The 19,933-nt window shown below is 40.2% G+C and overlaps 1 protein-coding gene across 1 annotated transcript; it reads right to left on the bottom strand.

Annotated features, from left to right (window-relative positions):
- Window positions 1-907: 907 nt before the first annotated feature.
- LOC135418474 (pancreatic lipase-related protein 2-like) lies at window positions 908-19,052 on the bottom strand. Its single transcript, XM_064663861.1, has 12 exons — window positions 19,049-19,052; window positions 10,857-11,011; window positions 9,204-9,329; window positions 7,829-7,963; window positions 5,993-6,101; window positions 5,264-5,380; window positions 5,061-5,183; window positions 4,063-4,181; window positions 3,201-3,330; window positions 2,813-2,924; window positions 2,113-2,280; window positions 908-1,027 (listed from the first exon to the last, which is right to left on the bottom strand). The coding sequence occupies exons 1-12, from the start codon at window positions 19,050-19,052 to the stop codon at window positions 964-966; spliced, it is 1,362 nt and encodes a 453-aa protein (XP_064519931.1). The 3' UTR covers window positions 908-963.
- Window positions 19,053-19,933: the final 881 nt, after the last annotated feature.

A 19,933-nucleotide genomic window follows, 5' to 3' on the forward strand; every position in this document is an offset into this window, starting at 1 on the left:
GTGTGGTGCTTCCCAGCATTGTGCACGTTTTCCTCACCACTTTCTTAGAAGTTTATCTGCCCAAGTACTTGGACATCATTTCTCAAACGTGGGGAAATGGGAGTGAATAAATGATTAACTCTTTCTTCCTGTTCGTTAACTTAGAATTTGGGGTTTATACTTTGAAAAATATCCACTCCCTCGGTCTCTTAAAGCTCCCGGAGGCTCACTCATGCCATGTTTCGCAGAGCAGTAGTGTTCACTGAAATGGGGAGCAGTCAAAGCGAGGTTTTGCAAAGCCTAGATTACTCAGCGTTTCTCTCTAGGACTGTCAGCGGGCACAGCAAAGGTTCATGTTTGAAGCTGAACAGGAGCCAGGAGCTGGGCTTCAGTGTTTAGTTTCTGCCGAAGTGGGGAGTGCTTCACTTGTACTTCTGTGTGTTGCTTCCATGCATGTGCTGTGCACAAGGGGCTGTGCTGACCTGCCGCAGGAACGTCCTGCTCTTGTTCTGCTCCCGCCTCATCCCACAGTGTCTTCTGAGGGCTGAGTTCTTGTGTGGGGCTGGAAAGCTTTGAGCAGCAGCAGGGGCCACAGAGAGGGGCTGTTTGGGACCATCCTCAGCCTCAGGAGTATTCTGAGGACACGTGCTGCCTTGAGAGTGTTTGCTAATTTGCCAGATTTTCTATCTGTCAGTGTGGTGGAACTAAGCTCTCGCCTTGGGGCACTGGTAAAGCAAGACTGTGCAGTGTTATAAATGGATTTTAGCATCTGTGATTTCTCATTTCTCCCATAGTTACAAGTACAATAAACTTGTTTCAAACATGAAAAACCTTGACAAGTGTGTTTGCAAAGAACTGAAAAAAAAACAAAGGAAGCAACGGACTTTTTTTTTTTAAACTTTGTTTTAATTGCCTTATGTACTAACATTTCCATGCACAGGGCTGAGGGTTTGCTCAGCTGCTGTATACAGAACGTGGTGACCTCTAGCAAGGTGTAAGTAACTGGGGAACTCCGTATGCCACAGTTCCATGGCCACAATAAGTTGACCTGAGAAGAAAAAATATCTTGAATCAAGATTTATTTATCTATTTTCACCCCGTGAAAAATGAAAGGGTGTCAGCTGTCACCTTGAGGGTTGTTAGTTCAACTCATAATCCCACTTAAGCCTTCCTAAAAGCCTGCTGTACAGAATATTTGCATCTGTATATTAACAGTAACAAGGTGAATGTCCTTCTTTTGGGGACCAGCTGTAAAATTTAAGTTTTAATATATTAATAAAATTAATCTCTAGATTCACAAATATAGAACTCTAGATAAAAGTCAGAAAAGTGGGTTGTTAAGCTCCCTTTATTTAGGCTATGTGCTTAACTAGATTGCCCCAATCAAAGTTCTGCAGCTTTTTGGTTTTTAGGAGCTCATACCAAAAGGGATTTCATCAGCCTCTCAAAATAATCCATGACAATGCCAAACTATGGTTTTTCTCCTAATATCTAAGCAATATTTCTTCTGTTGTGAAATACATTAATTAAATCTTGACCTAAACCCAGTGGCTATTTGGAATAGTTGATGGTGACCCTTCACAGACAGCTTAGGCCTATGTTTCTGTCCTCCTCTCCAGGTTTTTCTTTATTGAGGAACAAACTTCCTTCAGCTGCTCTGAAGTTTTCTTAATCTTTTGATATTTTTCCAAACTGCGGTCTGTGTGTATTTTTTCCTGAGGTATACTCTCCAAACTTGAAAATGCCCCTACTTCTGGTTACAGTCTTACCCTAATTATTCCAATTAGAATAAATACTTCTTGGATCTTCTGTATATATATATATATATATATATATATATATATATAATTCTGATAATGCACCTGGGAATGAGGTTTGCTTTATCTTGGTTTGTAATTGTAAATTATTGGACATTATTCACTGCTGTGTTCTACTCCAGACAATTATTCCCTGGTGCCTACTCAAACATTTGATTTTCTGTCCAAAGTGTAGCAACTTGTCCTTGTCATTACTGAAATTCACATTGTTGAATGCAAACCATGTGTCCAATTCAAGACCATTTTTCAATCTTGTCTCCTAGGGTTTTTGCACTCCTTTCCCATTCCTTCTGACCTGTAAAAAGGATATACTTACCTCTGTCCATCCTCTCCATGCACTATATTGACTGTTTCTGCTCCTAGTCTTGTCCAGAGCAGAGAAAATATGGCTTTATTCCAGAGAAATTCAATTTTTGTAGTATTTTTGGGGTTAATTTCAACATCAAGATATTTTGTGTAGACTGCACCTTGAGTGAGGTCTCCACTGCAAACAGAATGAAGACAGCAACATGAAGTTTGACGGGGCAGAGATTGCTGAACCAAATCACATTCTCCACAAACTCTCAGTTTTTCCCTTTGTTACAACAGAAATTCGCACTTTTGTTGTTCTTTAACAGAACACAGCACCAGGGCTCGGGGGCGTTATGCTCTGAACGAGGAGAGGATGAAAACTGGTACCAGACACTTTATTGGGCCTGTGGCAGGAGAGCAGAGGGAGAGGAGAAGAGTGTCCCCCAGGCTGTGTGCCAGGTTTGCAGTGTCACTGCAGGGAGAGCTGCAGTGAGCTGGAGCACAGAAACACAGAGCTCATGGAAACAGAGGTGACTTCCATTTCCTTTTCTCAACCATCCATCTGCCCTCATGGGTCTTACTTACGTAATAACTTCTTTCATATCTGATGTTAAGCAGAATGTTTGCAATGCAGGATAAATGTTCACACAGCTTAAATATGTGGAAAATATGCAGACCAATGTTAGGAGCATTAAATGCTATAGAGAAATAATAATTTAACTTACTTGGCAATTTCATATTCTTTTGTGTGCCCCTCTGTGTCATAGAAAACTAGGTTTATGTCTCCTCTCGTTTTCTTTACACCAGACAGTTTTATAAATACTTTTTGTCTCCAAGCTGCATAAATAAAAGCAAAAATAAATTTAGATTATCATTGCTATGAGAGACCTAAAAATGCTAGTATACCAGGAAGTTATTTTTTTCTAACTGGAATTCATTCCTGTTAAGAAATGGAAGACTTTGTGAGCTTGAATTCTGATAACTAATGTAGCATTTTTTGTCAGAGATATTAGCAGTTGTTCATAGAAGCAACACAGGTACACGGCTGTAAATCACATCAAGGCAATGACTTTTCAAACAAGTGGACAACTGTAACAAACCTTCTCCACTCACCAGCAAAAGGTTCATCTGCTGCTGTATTCAAAAAATACTTTTGGTTTTCCCTCTTCAATTTATCAGGGAATCTGTCAGCATAGTGCCCCATCATTGGACATCCCTCGGGCGGACATGGGAAACAGTCTCCCTAGGGAAAAGAAGAGCATCAGTTAATGAGTCTTTTTTCATCCTAGCTCTGATGAAATTAAGGCTCAAGATGTTGTTCTGATCTTGCAAAGCTGTAGCAGTGCTGTATATTGTCACAGCTTACCACCAAAACCTGATAAACTTGTTTTAGATAATGGCTCCTGCACCCAGGAGGGTGTAGAATGAGCAGGTTTGATATCTGTGTATGATAATGGTCTGAAACTCATTAGTTCAAATATTTTTCAGTTAGGTTCTAGTTCAAAATGTAAGCCAATTTTACCCTCCTAGTGGAAGAGAACTTGCCCACATTCACATTGCAATATCATATGGGAGAAAATAAATGGAGCATCGTTCATAAGTGCATTAATTTAGGTGCTCTAATCTGTGTCCAATGTAAATTAGAGGACAGTCGAGGATTCTGGAGGCTCCAAATGTCTCTTCTTCCAGCCAGGAATTAGTAGGATAGATATATCTAACCTATGTGCCCTTTGCATAAAAGTTTGGGGCGATAATTCCATGAGGTTTAATTTTTTTCCCACTTTTTTGGTGATATCATCTATGCTTCAGGATTCATTTTCCAGAGTGGAATAGTTGATGGGAACTACTGTGTGCTGTGCTTCCTCCTACACAACCACACCATGGGACCACAGCCACCAGCATCTAAGTGCTACCTGCCCCTGAATCCTGGATGATTTTCTTTACTCCTCACACAGTCCTGGGCTGATGTACTTACTTCCTGAAAGGATTTGTACGTTTCACAGGGATATCCAAGGTATCCAGTGGGATAGAGGATGCTTTCAAAATAATATTCATGGCTGCGTGAGTGATGGCACCCCCCGAGCACTGTAGCATCTGTTGGAAAAAAGTTTATGATCATCAGTGAGACAACCTCTTGTTATCCTATGTGAGAGTTGCACTTGTCTCACCATGGAAACAGCTGAGGCACAGAATGGAACAACAGCATGGTCTGGTATTAATCCTTTTGTCTGAATTTGCATGTTTCTACTTGTAGAATTACTGTTTTGTCTGTGTTTTATATGGAGAACTGTGTGTCATTACCTCAGGATTTCAAGGGAGATGTGTTGGTCTGCCGTGATGTAACAATCCCTTTTAAGAAGACACTCACACATATGCATGTATATATATTTGAGATGTCACAGCTAGATGATTACATTTTTAAAGGCTTAATAGAGCATGGAGAATCCAGCAGCCTTCTGCCAACCTGTCCAAAGCCTCTGAAAACAGAGAAGTCTCAGGGAGAGAGCTGAGGCATGTACAGTCCCTGGAAGCGCTGAGTGCTCTTGCCTAATTCATGCCTCATAAGTGCTGGATGCTCTTTACAGCATCTGCAAGATGCTGCAAGAAACCAGAGGTGGTGGTGTCATGCTGCTGATTTGGTCACAAGACTGGCCTATCTCAGCCTGGAAAACCTCCTGCCGGGGTTGTTGGACCTGCCCACTCCTTGTCTCCTGCTTTTTGGGTCCTACATCTAATTTCAAATTACAGAAGCAAACCTCAAGCATGAATGATACCTCCTTTCCCTACAGCATTCTCTGTGGAGCACTGTTCTGTTCCAGCCTTTATTTCTCATTTCCTTTTTAACTTAGAAGTAAATAGGCAAAAAGAAATTTTGTTTTGCTGTTTTCTCCCAAACAGGCAGTTATTTTCACAGTTCATGTTTCAGAATTGAGCAAAAATAAAGTACTATGCATGTTGGAAATGTATGTTTACCTGCAATGATAGCTTCAAAATCGCTTTGCTTCATCTCTAGAATTAAATCATTGCATCCAGGCATCACAGTTCCTCCATTTGGGTAAAAGTCCAGGTGCCCAGTGGTGTTATACATTCCAAGCCCTGAGATGTGCATGTGATGATGTCAGTGTCTCGCTGACGTGCCCATCCCTGCAGGTACTTACTTGCACATGAACACTTACCTGCAGCAGGAAAGTGAGCAGCATTACTGTGAATAACATCAACAAAGTTTGCATCTGAAGGATCCAGCCTCACCTCAGGAGGAGTGCCTTCAAAATAGGGCCCAGCTGGGTCTAAACCTAAAAACCCACAACATTATTTGAGGGAGGGAGAGAAGCGTTGCACATGTTAACATGTCTTTTCCCCACTTATGACATGGGGTGTTCAGTATTGTACAGGGCATGTTCAGTAATGATGTGAATTATAAGCTAAACTGTAAAAAATATGCAGCAGTATGCTTCTGTGAGCCTTTTTGAAAACCTATTCCAACAGGAGTAAAATTTTTTTTCAGTTCATTATATAATAGCATATTATCACTATGAAGGAGGCATTTCATTACCTGTGAGCTTATTACTGTCCTGTAAAGCTTTACAAACAAGTATAACTAAGGATCCTTGCTGCTTTGTCTTTGTGTGGGGCTTCATGTAACACAGTGAATGATGGTGATGTTACAAACTTCTTAGCTATGTTTATCCTTCCACTAAAGTCTTCCTCTAAAGAGTTCTTAGCCTAAATAGAGAGAGAAGATGTAATAATTTTCCTCGTTTCTAAGAGGCATAAAGTTTGAATACTGTTATGACAGGTAGCTCCACCACTACCAGTAATTTAATTCCAGTCTACAGACCAGTGTGTTGCAAGTTTCTTTCCCTTAGACATGTGCTGTTGGCTCTGCATCTTGGTGAACAGCCTACCTGTTATCCGTCTGATGCCTCGGATCCTTCTTCCCGCTTCTCCTGCAGTGTGTGCTCCCAGACTGTGGCCAATTAAATGGATTTCGTAAGGGGAGTACCCGAACATTTTCTGATCATTAAAGTGGTGGTGGTGGGAGATAAGAACACAGGCTTTGAATAACAAACAAAGAGCACGTCTGACATTATGGGCCTCTGGCAACATCTAGAGCGACTTTCTGCATAGCAAACAGGGTGTGAGCCCCTTGAGTTAATTCTTGTTTAAATTACACTAAGAATTGATAGAAACATGATCCAATCTGGAACTTTAAATGCATAGTGATGCAGGATTCACTGCTGTAGTGTTGGCATATGCTTCCTGTATTCCACTACCCTTGCTGACAAAACATGAATCTTATTTGGATCAATGCCTAATGTCATCTTCCATAACAGTGATCTTATTTTTTTCTTTATGTACTCTATTATGAAGCTATTTTTTATCACATGTCTACTTAGAATATATGATCATATCACTGAATAATAGTTTCATTGACAAGCTCAGGTGGGGTGACATTCTTCTTTTTGCCAAGTGTCACCTGTACAAGACCTGCACTGCTGAGATATTACACGTGTTTTGAAGGTCAAAAAGGAGATTAATCAGTCTGTAGGCTGTACAAAGGGGACAGATTTCATTCAGGGATTTGATGTGTTTCGTAACTACCAAAACCAATAAGTTTGCTAATTGCTTGAGGCTTTTAATTAAGTTTTGTTTTGTACTGTGTGTACCAAAAGTAGATCAGTAGTATTGGCCCATCTACCTTTATTGTTAGATGGCAGACTCCTCTGAATACATTTTACTGCCGTGCTTCCATTTCCAATGCAGTTTAACCTTTCCTGCAGTCAAACTCTAAAAGTTTGTAAATCAGGGAAAACAAAAGAAAGTCTAAGCATCACCTATGCATTTTTGTAAGGGAAGAAAGGGAGGCCTAGACTGCAAATGGTGCAGCAATAGAGATAGTAAATGAGAAACTGAATCCATCTTCAAATGACCTGGGATTTACACATAAAGATCCAGGAGCAAATGTGTGAGGCTAGGTATGAGTTTCCTGGGTAGGAACAGTTGATTGTACCCCAGCAGAATCTAGAAAAGTGGTCTTTGATTGTCAGGTGCTGCAATTTTGGCACTTTGCTTTGTGGGCTCTGAATTATCTCTCGCAGCACTTTAAAATGAGCACCTCCTGACCAGGATCAATCCATGGCCATGCAGGATTCTGATTTTCAGCTGCTCCAAGTACTCATGAGTCTTTCTGAAGTCAGTGGGAAATGCTGATACACAAATTTTGCTAGTGAGCAGTTCTGTGCTCTGTTTATAAATGTGAACACCTGCCTTCGGGAACATGAAGTTCAAAACTAGAAGGCAACTGGACAGTTTATTGTGTCTGTAGACTGCAAATATGGCACTATCAAGTGACGCAGCTCCTGCTCATTTTGGTGGTGTAAGCTGAGATCTTAATGTACTTCTGGCACATGTGTATAATGCTTGCAAAACTCTTATAAGCGCTGAACCTGCCTCCTTTCCACGGAATGCCTTCTCGCCTGTGTCATCGTATGGAAATGTTGCCACCTACTGGTCTTTAATTAGTTGGCACATCTTCTCAGCCACATTAGCTTAATTTGCGTCTTTTGTGGCTGCGAGAAGTCTTTACAGGGCTGATAATTAGTGTAATTAGCTGTATCTCTGCTGCATGCGCTGTGCAGCTCTGCCTGACCGTACTGGACAAGGTTCAAACCCAAAGCAGCAGTGTCATAACCCCCCTGTATCCACTGAGGAATTGCAGGAGGTGAAGCGGGGTCTTTTACCTGTAAAGCTGTTACGAAATAAGCAACCTCAGCCCCAATCACGCGGATGTTGTTCACTGCACTGACGTAGGTGCCTTTTGCACCTTCTTTCCAATCCACAGCAATGCAGTTGATGTTTGCCACTTCCAGTAACAGCTGATGTGGGAACACACAAAGCAAAGTATTTAAGAAAACAAGTAATAATCAGAGATTCAACTTAAATCAGAAAAAGCATTAAAAGGTAACATAATAGGGAAATATCTCATTCTCTACAAAATGGGACTATCACTGTAGCCCACACCACACTGAAAGACACATCTTCTTACTAGACAGAATATATTATTCCAAAAAGTATCGATTATGAAAACTGTAATAAGAATATTTTACTTTATACAATGTTTTTATGCATATTTGAAGCAATTTGGAAAAGCCATACAACTGCACAGTTTTTTCTATGTGCAGTATCTGACTTTCTTTGAGGGATGTTAGTAGCTTAACTGAATTGTATAGGAAGAAGACTTATTTATTAAATGCCTTTAAAACCGAGAAAGTCATGTCAGACTGAAAAGACATGGAGTGGAGCAGAAAGGTTCTATTTCAGCAAAGAAAGCTAATGCATTGGTCACTTCAGTACTGGGCATGGCCTTGCAGACATCAGTGATTTTTCCAGTCTGCAGTTATAGTTTTCTGTACCTAAAGCTCACTTAAGGCTGAGATAGAACAAGGAGTGGAAACAAAAATTAATTCATGTAAAACAGCTAAGGGTGAATGACAAGGAAAACAAAAGCTTGAAACCCTAGTGCATCCTGGACTCTCTCCTTTCCTGTAGGGACCATAAGTTTGTAGTGTGGAGAGGCAGAAAGAAATGCTGTTTCTTTTCAACATTTTTTCACTGTAATCAAACAAAAAGCAAAAAGTTTGATGGTGGTTCTTTTGTTGTGGTTGGTTGGTTGGTAGGGTTTTTGTTTGTTTTAAAAACTGAATAGTGGTGAACCAGAATAGTATTTATAAACTGAAACTTGAGCTTTACAACTCCTGAAGGCCTTTTGACTGAAGGACAGTTCAGTTTCTGTTGATGGGAGCGGCAGTGTCTAATCCAATATTCTGACATGGCTGTAGAGGCTGGAGACACCTGTGTTCAGTTTATTGCTTTGATCTGATCTGTAGGGTTTGGGAATGGAAACTCTCTAGAGAAACAGCATCTCAGAGACGACCAAGAAGCCTTGACTTTGCTTTATCTTCCTGAGTGGGAACATTTTGGTTTTTGTGAAATTTAATTCTTGGTTCGTATCTTCTACTACCCAATGAGCTGCAAAATGGAAGGTGAATGTTAGTGCCTAAAGGATAGTGACAAAGCTACTACTGCTGCTGGAAATCAGAGGATACTCTCTCATACCAAGCACATTTCTACCACCCAGCCTGTTTTTCCAGTGCTGCCAAATCCATGAATGATGAAGGAGGTTTTCCTGCGTGAAGAAAAATGTGAGTTCTGGATGGTTGAGCAGTTTATCGCCGAGATCACCTGTATGTTTAAAAAAAAAATAAAATTATCTATTCATATTTTCAAACATTTAAAAAAGTCAGTCTGCAGGACTAAATGAACTTCTTCGAATGGACAAAGGTCTGTGATTTTTGGAACTCAGGGACCCCTTTATCCCTCTTTTCTTAATTCCACTATGGTTTCCAAAGGGTTGTTGCCATGTGGTTTCTGCTGCTCCTGTCTGCTTAACACAGGAAGATCCCCCTTTAGTGGAATATGAAGCAACCTAAAAGGGCCACAGTGTCAGTGGTGTCTGTTGGCCTGACTTGGGCGAGTTCCTCCAGGGTGCAGCCCACCAACTCCACAATTCCTGCTTCAGCTTGTCCTTTTACCGACCTGACCTTTGGCTTCACTGTGCTGCTTGCATCCAAGCAGCAGCCTGTTTTGCCATTAGCTACTCCAGAAAGGCTGGAAGAATTTCATGCAAAAATTGCATGCAGTAGGGCTGAAACTGGTCTTCACACATTGCTGCAAGCTACTTAGTTATATATTTTTCTTTGAGAATGATATCTGACTATCTGTATTGTTTTCAAACAAATACAGAGGCTGTGATGTGAGCTCAGAGAGTTTGGGTGTGGATGGGCTGTGCCCTAGATCATAGATACACTTAAGTTTAAATGTACTGGGAAGTAGTGCAAGAAGTATTTTGGTTTATGTTATCAGCAACAGAACTGCTGAGTAATTTGCTGAGTGTATGTCGTGTGCTGACACGTCCCTGCTGTGCAGATTGTAGAACTTTGTTACAGGTTCTCATCCATGGAGCATTGGATTCTCAGTGTGGCAACCAGAGTTGCTGTAAGCAATGCTGTCTGCAAGGGCAGTGGTGGCATTATGGTTCGTAATGGAATGTAGTTCAGAGGAATGCCAAGCGTCCCTGTACTGCTCAGGGGACATGAGGTTTGGGGGGCTGAAAGGAATTTAGCAGCTTCATAAGCATTTACTGAAGCCACGTGATCCCAGCTCCTGATCTTCCAGGTTCCTCCACATTGCTCTGCTCAGTATTTCAGGGCATAAGCAACTTGAGCAATTCTACTTTTAGAGTGCAGAGAGACAGGTGAGAATGTAAAATCATTCCAGTTTCAATTGGAAATTGCATAAAATCAGTCACCTTCAGACTTTTATTTTTAAAACTCACAGTATCTTCTAACTCAGCTCCCCTTTAAGTCAGCAATATTTGCTCTCCCATCTGATACTCAAAAGGCTATTTATTTGAAGGAGGTTGCATTGTTGCTCAGAGACCTAAATATATGCAGAAGGTAGTCTGCTATAACCTATAACCTTGTGCAGGAAAATACCAGGAAACTTTTTGTGTCCTACAGATCATTCATAATGAATGTCCTACACTCATTCTTTTTTTTTTTTTGTACTTTACACCAAAGTACATTCATTACTGCACCTTCAAACTACCTTCTTATTTCGACTTGTTTGCCTATGGTGACTGACATAGATTTGGTAACAAGTTAACATTTCTAGGTTTAGTCAGTTGTTTATGTTAAAAGTAAATGTCACCTGTGAGTTATTTCCTGTTTCTCTGGTGTAGAGAGTGAAGCTGATGTTCATATGTTCTGGAGAATCAGGCAAACCTGTCAGAAGTCTCCCTGGTACCCCAGACCAGGGCGGGTCATCTGTAAAACACCCAAGCCTGGGGTAGCAAACTTCTTTACCTAGGGAAGAAGAAATAACTTGTTTGTATGTCCGATTCCCTTATGCTTGGTGATGTATTTGGGACTACAATAGTCTGAAGAGCAGAAAACTAAGTATTTAATTTTATGTTAAATTTTGAAACTCATTTCTTGAAGTTCATTCTTGTTTCCTTCATGCATTTTGCCCAAAACAGGTAACATTAGGGGAGCAAAATACTTAGAGAATAAACCAAGTAAAGACCTACACAGAGTTTTGACACCATTTCCTAGGCTTGTAAAGTATTGGTTCAGTTTCTTTTTAAAAACAGACTTTTAAGAAATGCTCATTAGAATTGCTTCTGCATGGTTTCTACTCCAAAGCATTGTGTGTGTGCTCATAGGAATGAAGCATATCTACCCAGTAACCTTGTACTGTGAATGATATGAACATTTCCTTTAAGATAGTAGGGGTTTTTTCTAGATCAAATGGGTCTCATGCTCACTTATCCTTAACTATTATGTTTTAGTACAGTTGTGCTAAACACCCTGTTGCTGATCAGTTCTTTGTACATGACAGTAATGTAAAGAGCTCGTGCATTGGCTTGATAGGACACGTGACACTGAATTTCTCTGTGGATTTTCAGCACAGAGGTATGTCTCTGGTGTTCTTAATAATAACTTGTAAACAAAGCAGAGCCTTTTAGCATTAGTTCTGTGCACAGTAATAGACGTTGTCATACAATGACCCACAAATCATACTACAGTTTCAGTGTAAAGGAAAATAACAGTCATCATATCCTATATATCATTTCATATGAATTCACTTTCTAGTGGTAGTTTTTAAGGTATAATGTCTCACCTGCTACTGTGCCAAGGAGATAAAATGCAATAATCCACATTCCAACCACCTAAAGCAAATTGAATACACAGGTTAAGCATTTTGCTTTGAGTGATTTGTCCTTTTAAAAGGAGTGTAATACAAAGAGAAATGCAAAGACCTGCACCTGAAGAGGAATAACCTCACACGCTGGTCTGTACACAGTGGGAACCCATCAGACAGGAAGAAGCTTTGCAGAAAGAGGCCTGAGACTCCTGGTGGGCACCAACTGACCACAAGCCAGCAACATGCCCAGCACCCTTTACTGTCCTGGCCTGCTTTAGGAGGAGTGTTGCCAGCAGGATGTGGGAAGCGATCCTTCCCCACCACTCAGTTTTGCCATTCATTGTATTTCTTGCCCAGACAATACTACATGCAGATTGCTGAGGGAATTAACCAGAAGCCAAGGTCCTGATTTCTTTCCAGCTGTGAAGAGATAGGTGAGAGGTGTGGTACCACACAGACAAGGATCCCTGTAGCTTGTTCAAGTCTGCACACTTGCCAGCTTAGGCTCCTCACTATAAGAAAGACATTGAGGTGCTGGAGGGATTCCAGAGAAGAGAAGAAAGCTGGTGAAGGGGCTGGAGCACAAGTCCCGTGAGGAGCGGCTGAGGGAGCTGGGGCTGTTTGGGCTGAAGAAAAGGAGGCTCAGGGGGCACCTTATAACTCCATACAACTACCTGAAAGGAGGTTGTAGCCAGGTGGGGTCAGGCTCTTCTCCCATGCAGCCAGAGACAGGACAAGGTGAAATGGCCTCAGATTGCACCGGGGAGGTTTAGATGGGATATTGGGGGAAATTTCTTTACAGAAAGGGCTGTCAATGGGAACAGGCTGCCCAGAGAAGTGGTGGAGTCACCATCCCTGCAGGGCTTTAAAAGATGTGTAGATGTGGCACTTAGGGACATGGTTTAGTGGTGGACTTGGCAGTGTTAGGTTAAGGGTTGAACTTAACAATCTTAAAGGTTTTTTCCATCCGAAACAATTACATGATTCTATCTTCAAGCTCTTTCGGCTGCTTTTAGCCAGGGCTCTTTTTATTTATGCACTTTCATATCCCTGACTTTATACAGATTCCTTTCCTCTACACTTGTTTATTTGTCTTTTCCAGGGCAGGAGTTCCATTTATTTCACCTTTCTCCCTTCCCATTTTCCTCATTCACAGTTCTCAAATTCCTCTTCTTCTAGGTGTTTCCTATGGCATCTTCCTCCTGTTTTCATCATACCGCTTTTATTTTAAACCAAAAATTTGAGCTGTCACTCCTGGCCACTGGGATAGCTCATTAGAAGTATTAAGAAAAAATGGTAAATGTAGTAGTTACAATTTTGCTGTGTGGGCAACACTCTCCAAGAGATATTTCTACAGACAGGAGAAAGCTAGAAAAACAGTGCTCCAAAGCTCCTTGACACTACAAAATGCTCTTGGAAACAAAGAAGAAACAATTCAGAATTTTACAGAATTTGTCCTTGAAGCTTCTGTGACAAATGTCAAACAGGAGGTATATGTGATCCACCTATGTACTTGTTTTTGGTGGAAGTTGGATTACTTGGCTGTAAGACATGGTTTCCTAACAAAGCGAAATGGGAGAGGTCAGAGAGTGTGTATCAGCACTCTCTAAAAAACTCTGAAGTCTCTATTTGGTAACAGCTTGTTTATGTATTAGGGCAGAGAAAAGAGGGTAAATATCTAAGCAGTGAGCAGGAGGTGCAGAGTGCTGAGCTGAGAGGAATTATGAAATTTCCTTGGAAATACAATTCTGATCCCAATTCTAATTTATCCTTCGGTGTAGTTAACAGAAAAGAAAACAATCTGATCAAGGAGAGTGGAAATCAGAGAGGAGGTCTGGCAGTAAGAATAGGAGAGAAAAGGATCAGGAGTTATTTGAAGCTGCTGGTGAAGGACAAGAACAGTGAACTGTTCGCCAAAAAGAGCAGCTCCCTTCAGCTGGAATATCTGTCAAGCACTCCCCATCACCATGCTGAGAACCTGATGACAGGAAAATCACAGATGATGCAGCACATCAAAGGGATTGCAGAGCTCAGGAGCATTTGTTTCTATTTAATGGACAGCCCTCCTACCCAGGAGATGTATAGTCCACGTTGGGAACACTACCGCAGGAAGGATAGTATAATTCCTTTTCTGACCTAAAATCTAAAATGCAAGTAATTTTAGAAAATGTGGGAGACTGTTGACAAATAAAGGGGATCCATAGTTTCTTTCAGAGGATCTTCCTTTGAAGGCAGAAAATTGAAATGGACACATAGCTAGGTTAGTAAAAGAAGAAGCAGAAATGTTATTATTAATGTATATAATTTGGATAGAAGACAATTTTTTAGTGGGAAGCCTTTTTATATTGATCTATGATAATGACAAAAAGATTGTAAAGAGGTCAAAAAATCATGTCTTTTTAAAAAGGGTTCAGGCAGCATACAACCTGAAAATTCTTTCATTGGGCATTGAAGAGGCGTAGTGCTGAACAAGAGGAACTGGAATTACTTGTTTGGGAATGTGATCTCAGCCTAAGCAGTAGTGCTGGCAAGAGGCTACTGAACACTTAGCTCAGTTAATATACTCAATGGACAGAAGACATACACTTCTGAAGCAAAACTGGCACTAAATATTTCTAAATTGCTTTTCAGTTCAGGAAAAAAAATTTGCAAATACTGATAGACTGCCATCCTATTGTATAAAAGTTACACTGGAGCAGTGGTTGTCCTTCACAGTAGGCCATCAAGTCACCTTCAGGACACTGTTGCTCAGTCTGTGATTCATGGGCCACTTGTAGATGGTTTGTGAGATATGAGACAGTCTGTATAATGACTGTCAACAGTGTACTTTTAAGTCCCACACATGTACCCACACACCTTCCTTAGGACATGCACACAAGCAGACACACGGAGTCTATTAAAGAGAAACAAGCCCAAATCTCAGTTTTCATAATCAGTATTTTAACCTAATAATTTCACTGTAGGAAATAGGTTTTTAAAAAATTTTAAACAAAATTCGTTATTTATCAAATTGCTAAGAATTTTACTCACCATTCTCTTATAACACTTGTTATTTCTTTCTCTGGTGAGTAGTACCAGGATACAAAATGGCCACTGTTTTCTTTAATGAAAATTGGGTAGCTGTATGCTGAAAAAAAAAAAATAGAAAAGAGATTAAAAACCTGTGGGTAACTTGGTAGAGTGGAAGAAACTGGAAGACAACAAGAGGACAAAAAAGGGCAATATTGATAACTGAGAATTATTGGCTAGGAGTCACACAGGTTTCATAAGGAAAATGTCCATGCCAACATGTACACTCGTGGCCATTAGAATTAAGTTATGAATTAAGTATAAATATTTCATGCATGGAAGAAACTTTAAAAGAAATTTAAATTTTAAAATAAAAAGATGAAATTTTTTTTGTCTCTTGTTGCCAAAACCAGCTGATATTCACACCAGAGAAAAAGAAGTATCACACAAGAGAAAAAGAATCATGGTAAAACTCTGTCCAGACAATAATTCTAGATCTAATGTAGAACAGCTGCTGAAACTAAATATTCTAAAATCATTGACTTCAGTAACTCATAGCTGAACTCCTTCAAAAAATAAAAGGCTATCAAAGGAAAGTATTGACAATTTTTTTCTAAGATTTGTAAAAAAATTCCAGATATATGATTTGAAGAAGACTAACATAATAACAGGTAAAAAAAAAGTAGGATGAATTAGCTGAAGAATTTCAGACCTGAGGAGTTTCAGTCCAGTGTCAGCCTGAGGCAGAAAAATGAAACCCTCCACAGGATACTCAGTCATTAGAGAAGAATTGTGAAAAACTGTTAAAAGATTAGGTTGTGTAATTGAATTCAGGTACATGACATGACAAACTAACTGACAGTCTTATAAGAACAACATTTTAAGTTGCACGATACTGGGATTCTAAAAAGATCTCCTCTGTCACTTGATATTTTGATTAAGAAAGTCAAATTATATGCATGTGGTACTACAACAGTTAAGTAGATTAAAATTAGATGCATAGATTAAGTAGATTAAACATTGAGTAATAATTACATTTCAGGATACAGTTGAAAGAACCAGATAGCTGCTCCTGGATTTGCAAATACAGTTCTTGCTACTGTTCACCATCATATCATATCATATCATATCATTTCATCTAATCATATAATATCATACCATATATCATTTCATATCAATAATGTCTCATGATCAAGCTATGATCATGATTTTTAGCTTTTTAACTTAATTTTTTGATCCTATATTTAGTCACTGCTCATGCTGGCTCATCAGCCATCAAGATTTTAGAAAAGGAATCGATTCCTTGCAGTGGCATTACACTGCATGTCAACTTTCAGCGCTGGTATTGCTGGACATGAGCTCATACTGAAAAAATACTGACATCCTGATTAAGAGATAGTAAAAAAAGGTACAGGTTATGAGTGTTGGATTAATTTTTGTTGGTGGTAAAAATAAATGCTGTCACACTGCATACCATACTTGGTTCAGAGGTGAACATTTGAGGAAGCTATAACTGAAAAGGCCTTTGAAGTCTTGCTAATGTATTACTAGTGACTTTTGGAGCACCAGGGAACGTGTTAGTCTTTGTTTCCACACATACAGTTGGGAGGATATTATTTTCAGTATACATATTGCACTCAATATATAGCTAGAGCTGTTTTTTAAAGAGCACAGATGTTTCAGTGGTGCTGCGTGCACATTTCAACAGGCATATTGGAAAAACAGAGAAGACTAAAACAAAGTCTCCTTGGATCATCGTGAGAATAGCAAAGTGAAAAGAGGACTTTTTAGTTTAGGGTTGCAAGGGCTCAGAGTGCAAATGGTTTTTCCCCAGCCATACAACCTGAGACCACAAGAGGAGCTGTGATACTTAGCCAAGCAGCAGTGGTGGAACAAGAAGTAGCCATGGAAAAAGGAAATCCAGCATTGTCCTGAAATAGCCACACAGCTGGAGGCACAGGGCAAAAACGTAGTTGGCTTTAATGTGGAGTTTTATCCAATTTCCTGTGATAATTTTATCCAATTATCCAATGGATAAGGGAGAGGACAGTGCCTTCCCCTTCCTTGTCCTGTGTTTCAAGGAGGCCAAATGGGAAGTTACTGTCTCCCCTCCACGGTCTGTGCTGAGGTAGGAAACAGCCTTTGCAGATATCATACAGCACAACGCAAGCAGCGCCCGAGCAGGAACAGCCCTTCAGTAGCACCCAACTGCAGTGCTGGCTCACTTCCATCTGTTAGCAAGGCTAAGCATGGCATCTGCTGTCCCTTCAATCTTACGCTGTCTTCCCAATTTTCAGGTCTGCTTTTCCCCCTTCAGTACTGAAGTTCAAGTTCGTTACCTTCTGCCAGGTCTTTTTGATGTATTAATTTTTTTCAAGTTTTTCTTGCCTTACCACTCCAATTTTACTTGCTCTATTTCCTGCACTGGCACTGTCCTTAAGCAGAGAATATTTTTGCAGTTCTATCTTTCCACTCTTTTATTTTAGCCTTTTAAATTTTTCAGGAGTTTGGCTCAGAGTTCAGTTAAAGTCAACACAAGGGAGAAGAACCCATGCAGAATGTAGCATATAAGCCTTGGGTATAGAAGTTGCAGGTTAAATTTCCTGTTTTCTCAGCAAATTCTTGCAAGGCTTTGAGCCTGAGCATTTAGAGAATGCTTGCTAATTGCACACCCTAGTATTGAACATCACTCAGAATGGTAAAGAAACTAAGGGAAAAAAATTTGCAATAGTATCGTTAGGCCTCATTAAGGAGATCATGTACATATTTACTCATATGCAAATACCTGAGAGTAAAATATGATTTTGGGAGTTGTTTTATTTGAATGTAATTTTGTTGTTCAGCTTGTTCTGTAGATGTATAAAAAGAATACCATCTTTCCTAGGCACAGCCCCTGCTCAGTGGCTCAAGCACACTATTTGTCCAGACTGTCAAATACAGGAAACTGGTGTGCACAGTACTGAGCAAAATGCTGGTGATATGGTGTACTAATTCAGGTAGCAGAATAATTGGCATTGTTAAAAGACCTAAATTAACCTGCAGCTCCTCCCCACGAACAGTCCATAGTAAGGTCCTGATTCTGGATGAAGGCTCTTTGGCTCTGCTTCAATCCAAATGAGGATAAATAAGTAAAAGAGCATCTTGGCATTAGCCAGTTCTCCTTTCCTGCTTGCTCATCAGCTTGTAGGTACAGTGAAGCTCTCCAGGAGGAAACTGGTCTTAACTGAATACAAATTTAACATTAGAGAAACCAATTTTTTAGCAGATCAAAGATGTTCAGAACCTTTTGTAGATTTTCTTCCTTCAAACCACTCAATACGAGGTAATACCTAAGGCAAGGCAGGGCTCACACAGGTTGTCTGGTCTGGGTAGTAGATTTTTCTGAGTGCCAGTTGACCTCTTAAACTGAATCTGAAACTGTTGACTAGGGCATTGACCTGAATGACTCAGAATAGTGATGCAAGTTATATTCTTGAGGCATTTAATGTGGGAAGCACTCCAATAAAAAGTTAGTAAGTATGTTGGAAGGTGCTGTAATATTTAGACTTTTAAGGTTTTTTGAATCAGTTTCTTAGAAATGGTGAACAATCTAAAGAAATTGTAAGGTAATAAAATAGTATGTCTTTGGCTTCCTACTGTTCAGTATTTGCTCATATTTCCTAAATAATAGGGTTCTCACCTTGACCTTATACTGGGATTCATACATTTAAATTTCCATAGACAATTATGCTAATTTAATCCTAGTACTAGCATCATAAAAAACCAAAACAGACCAACAACAAACATGATTCAGTTTTGGGAAGTAGCTGTGTCAATTCTGAGTAACTAGGGGGCTTTCAGCTGACTTGTAGCCACCACCTGGCCACTAGTCTGTCTTTCCAAGATGATCCCCACTGTTTGTCTTCATGATTAGGCTGCTTTTAAATTTAGTCAACTCCAAGACCAATTCCATTGGCCTTTTGCCATTTCTGAAGTGCAGACTAACCCTTGCCAATGACTAGTTCAAGTCTCTCTGTGTACAGTAGTCTAACAAAAAAAGTCTTGTTTTCCATATACTTCCACATAACAGCTCCATAATTCTTCCCCATTTCCATTCTCCCTTTAAATTTGCAGTGCTCCTAATAATGCTTAAATACATAGCCTGTTTTATCCTCCTTTTTCATTTTCTCTGTTATTTGTGCTCTCACGCATTTCGCCTTAAAAATAAAAAAAGTCCGGATACCATCTGGAAATACTGTCATTTTGTTCTTCCTTTAAAATATAGGGATATATTCAGGCTTAAATTACCTTAGCCCCACTGAATCCACCCCATTTTCCTAGCTGCATTACATTATCATAGCCTAGAAATTCTCATCTCCTACTGGGACTTCCTGGAATTGAAAAGTTTTAAGCCTTGTAGCTGCTGCCAGGGTCTCTCTCCCCTCAGGATCACTCTGAGTGCTGCTGTTTGCTTTCTGCATGTTGACTCAGACCACACCATTCAGCCTGTGAGTTCCTGCAGTCCTCCAGCCCCAACCAGCAGTCAGTACGGACTCTTGCCCCCAAACCCCACGAGTTTTTCAGCCACTTACCACTCTGAATGGAGGAAGGGTTGCTGCTTTGCAGGCTCCCTTCAGTCAGCTCTCTGTCAAATCCTGGTTGCTACTGGCCCTTTTCACTTGGAATCAGTCCCACGACAATAGGTGCAGACCTGCCCACATGGCCTCTAATTACAGGCTTGGTGTGGGTGAGTGAGAACCTTTGTAAGAACGATACCCTTGCTGCTGGATGAAACTGATATTACCTTTTCTTGGCCTTGGTCAGATCGAATTCATCAAAATTTTCACCTCTCGAAGTTTTGTTAGTTTGAAGAAAAGCAAGACGAGTCCACTTGAGCCCTCAGAGGGGTTATCATACATAATGTTCGTAAGAGTCATGAAATGCTTTCCTGAGTTAACTAGTTATTGGAAGCTCATGTTACAGGTAACAGACTCTGCTGGGGTGTTCAGAACAGGAGCTTCATTTCTTCGCTCTGTGTCCCCCTCTAGAAGTCACAGCTATCTGTTTGATAGCTGTCTGATGTACACGCCTTG

The sequence above is a fragment of the Pseudopipra pipra genome, chromosome 8 (genome assembly GCF_036250125.1).
Source record: "Pseudopipra pipra isolate bDixPip1 chromosome 8, bDixPip1.hap1, whole genome shotgun sequence".
Classification (NCBI taxonomy): Eukaryota; Metazoa; Chordata; class Aves; order Passeriformes; family Pipridae; genus Pseudopipra; species Pseudopipra pipra.

Bases quoted from the DNA above. Each gene is read 5' to 3' on its own strand.
- LOC135418474 (XM_064663861.1), bottom strand. The intron at 6,102-7,828 runs GTAAAAGACCCC...TTTAATGATCAG, and splicing joins ATTTCGTAACAGCTTTACAG to AAAATGTTCGGGTACTCCCC. The intron at 4,182-5,060 runs GTAAACATACAT...TTTTTCCAACAG, and splicing joins TTTTGAAGCTATCATTGCAG to ATGCTACAGTGCTCGGGGGG.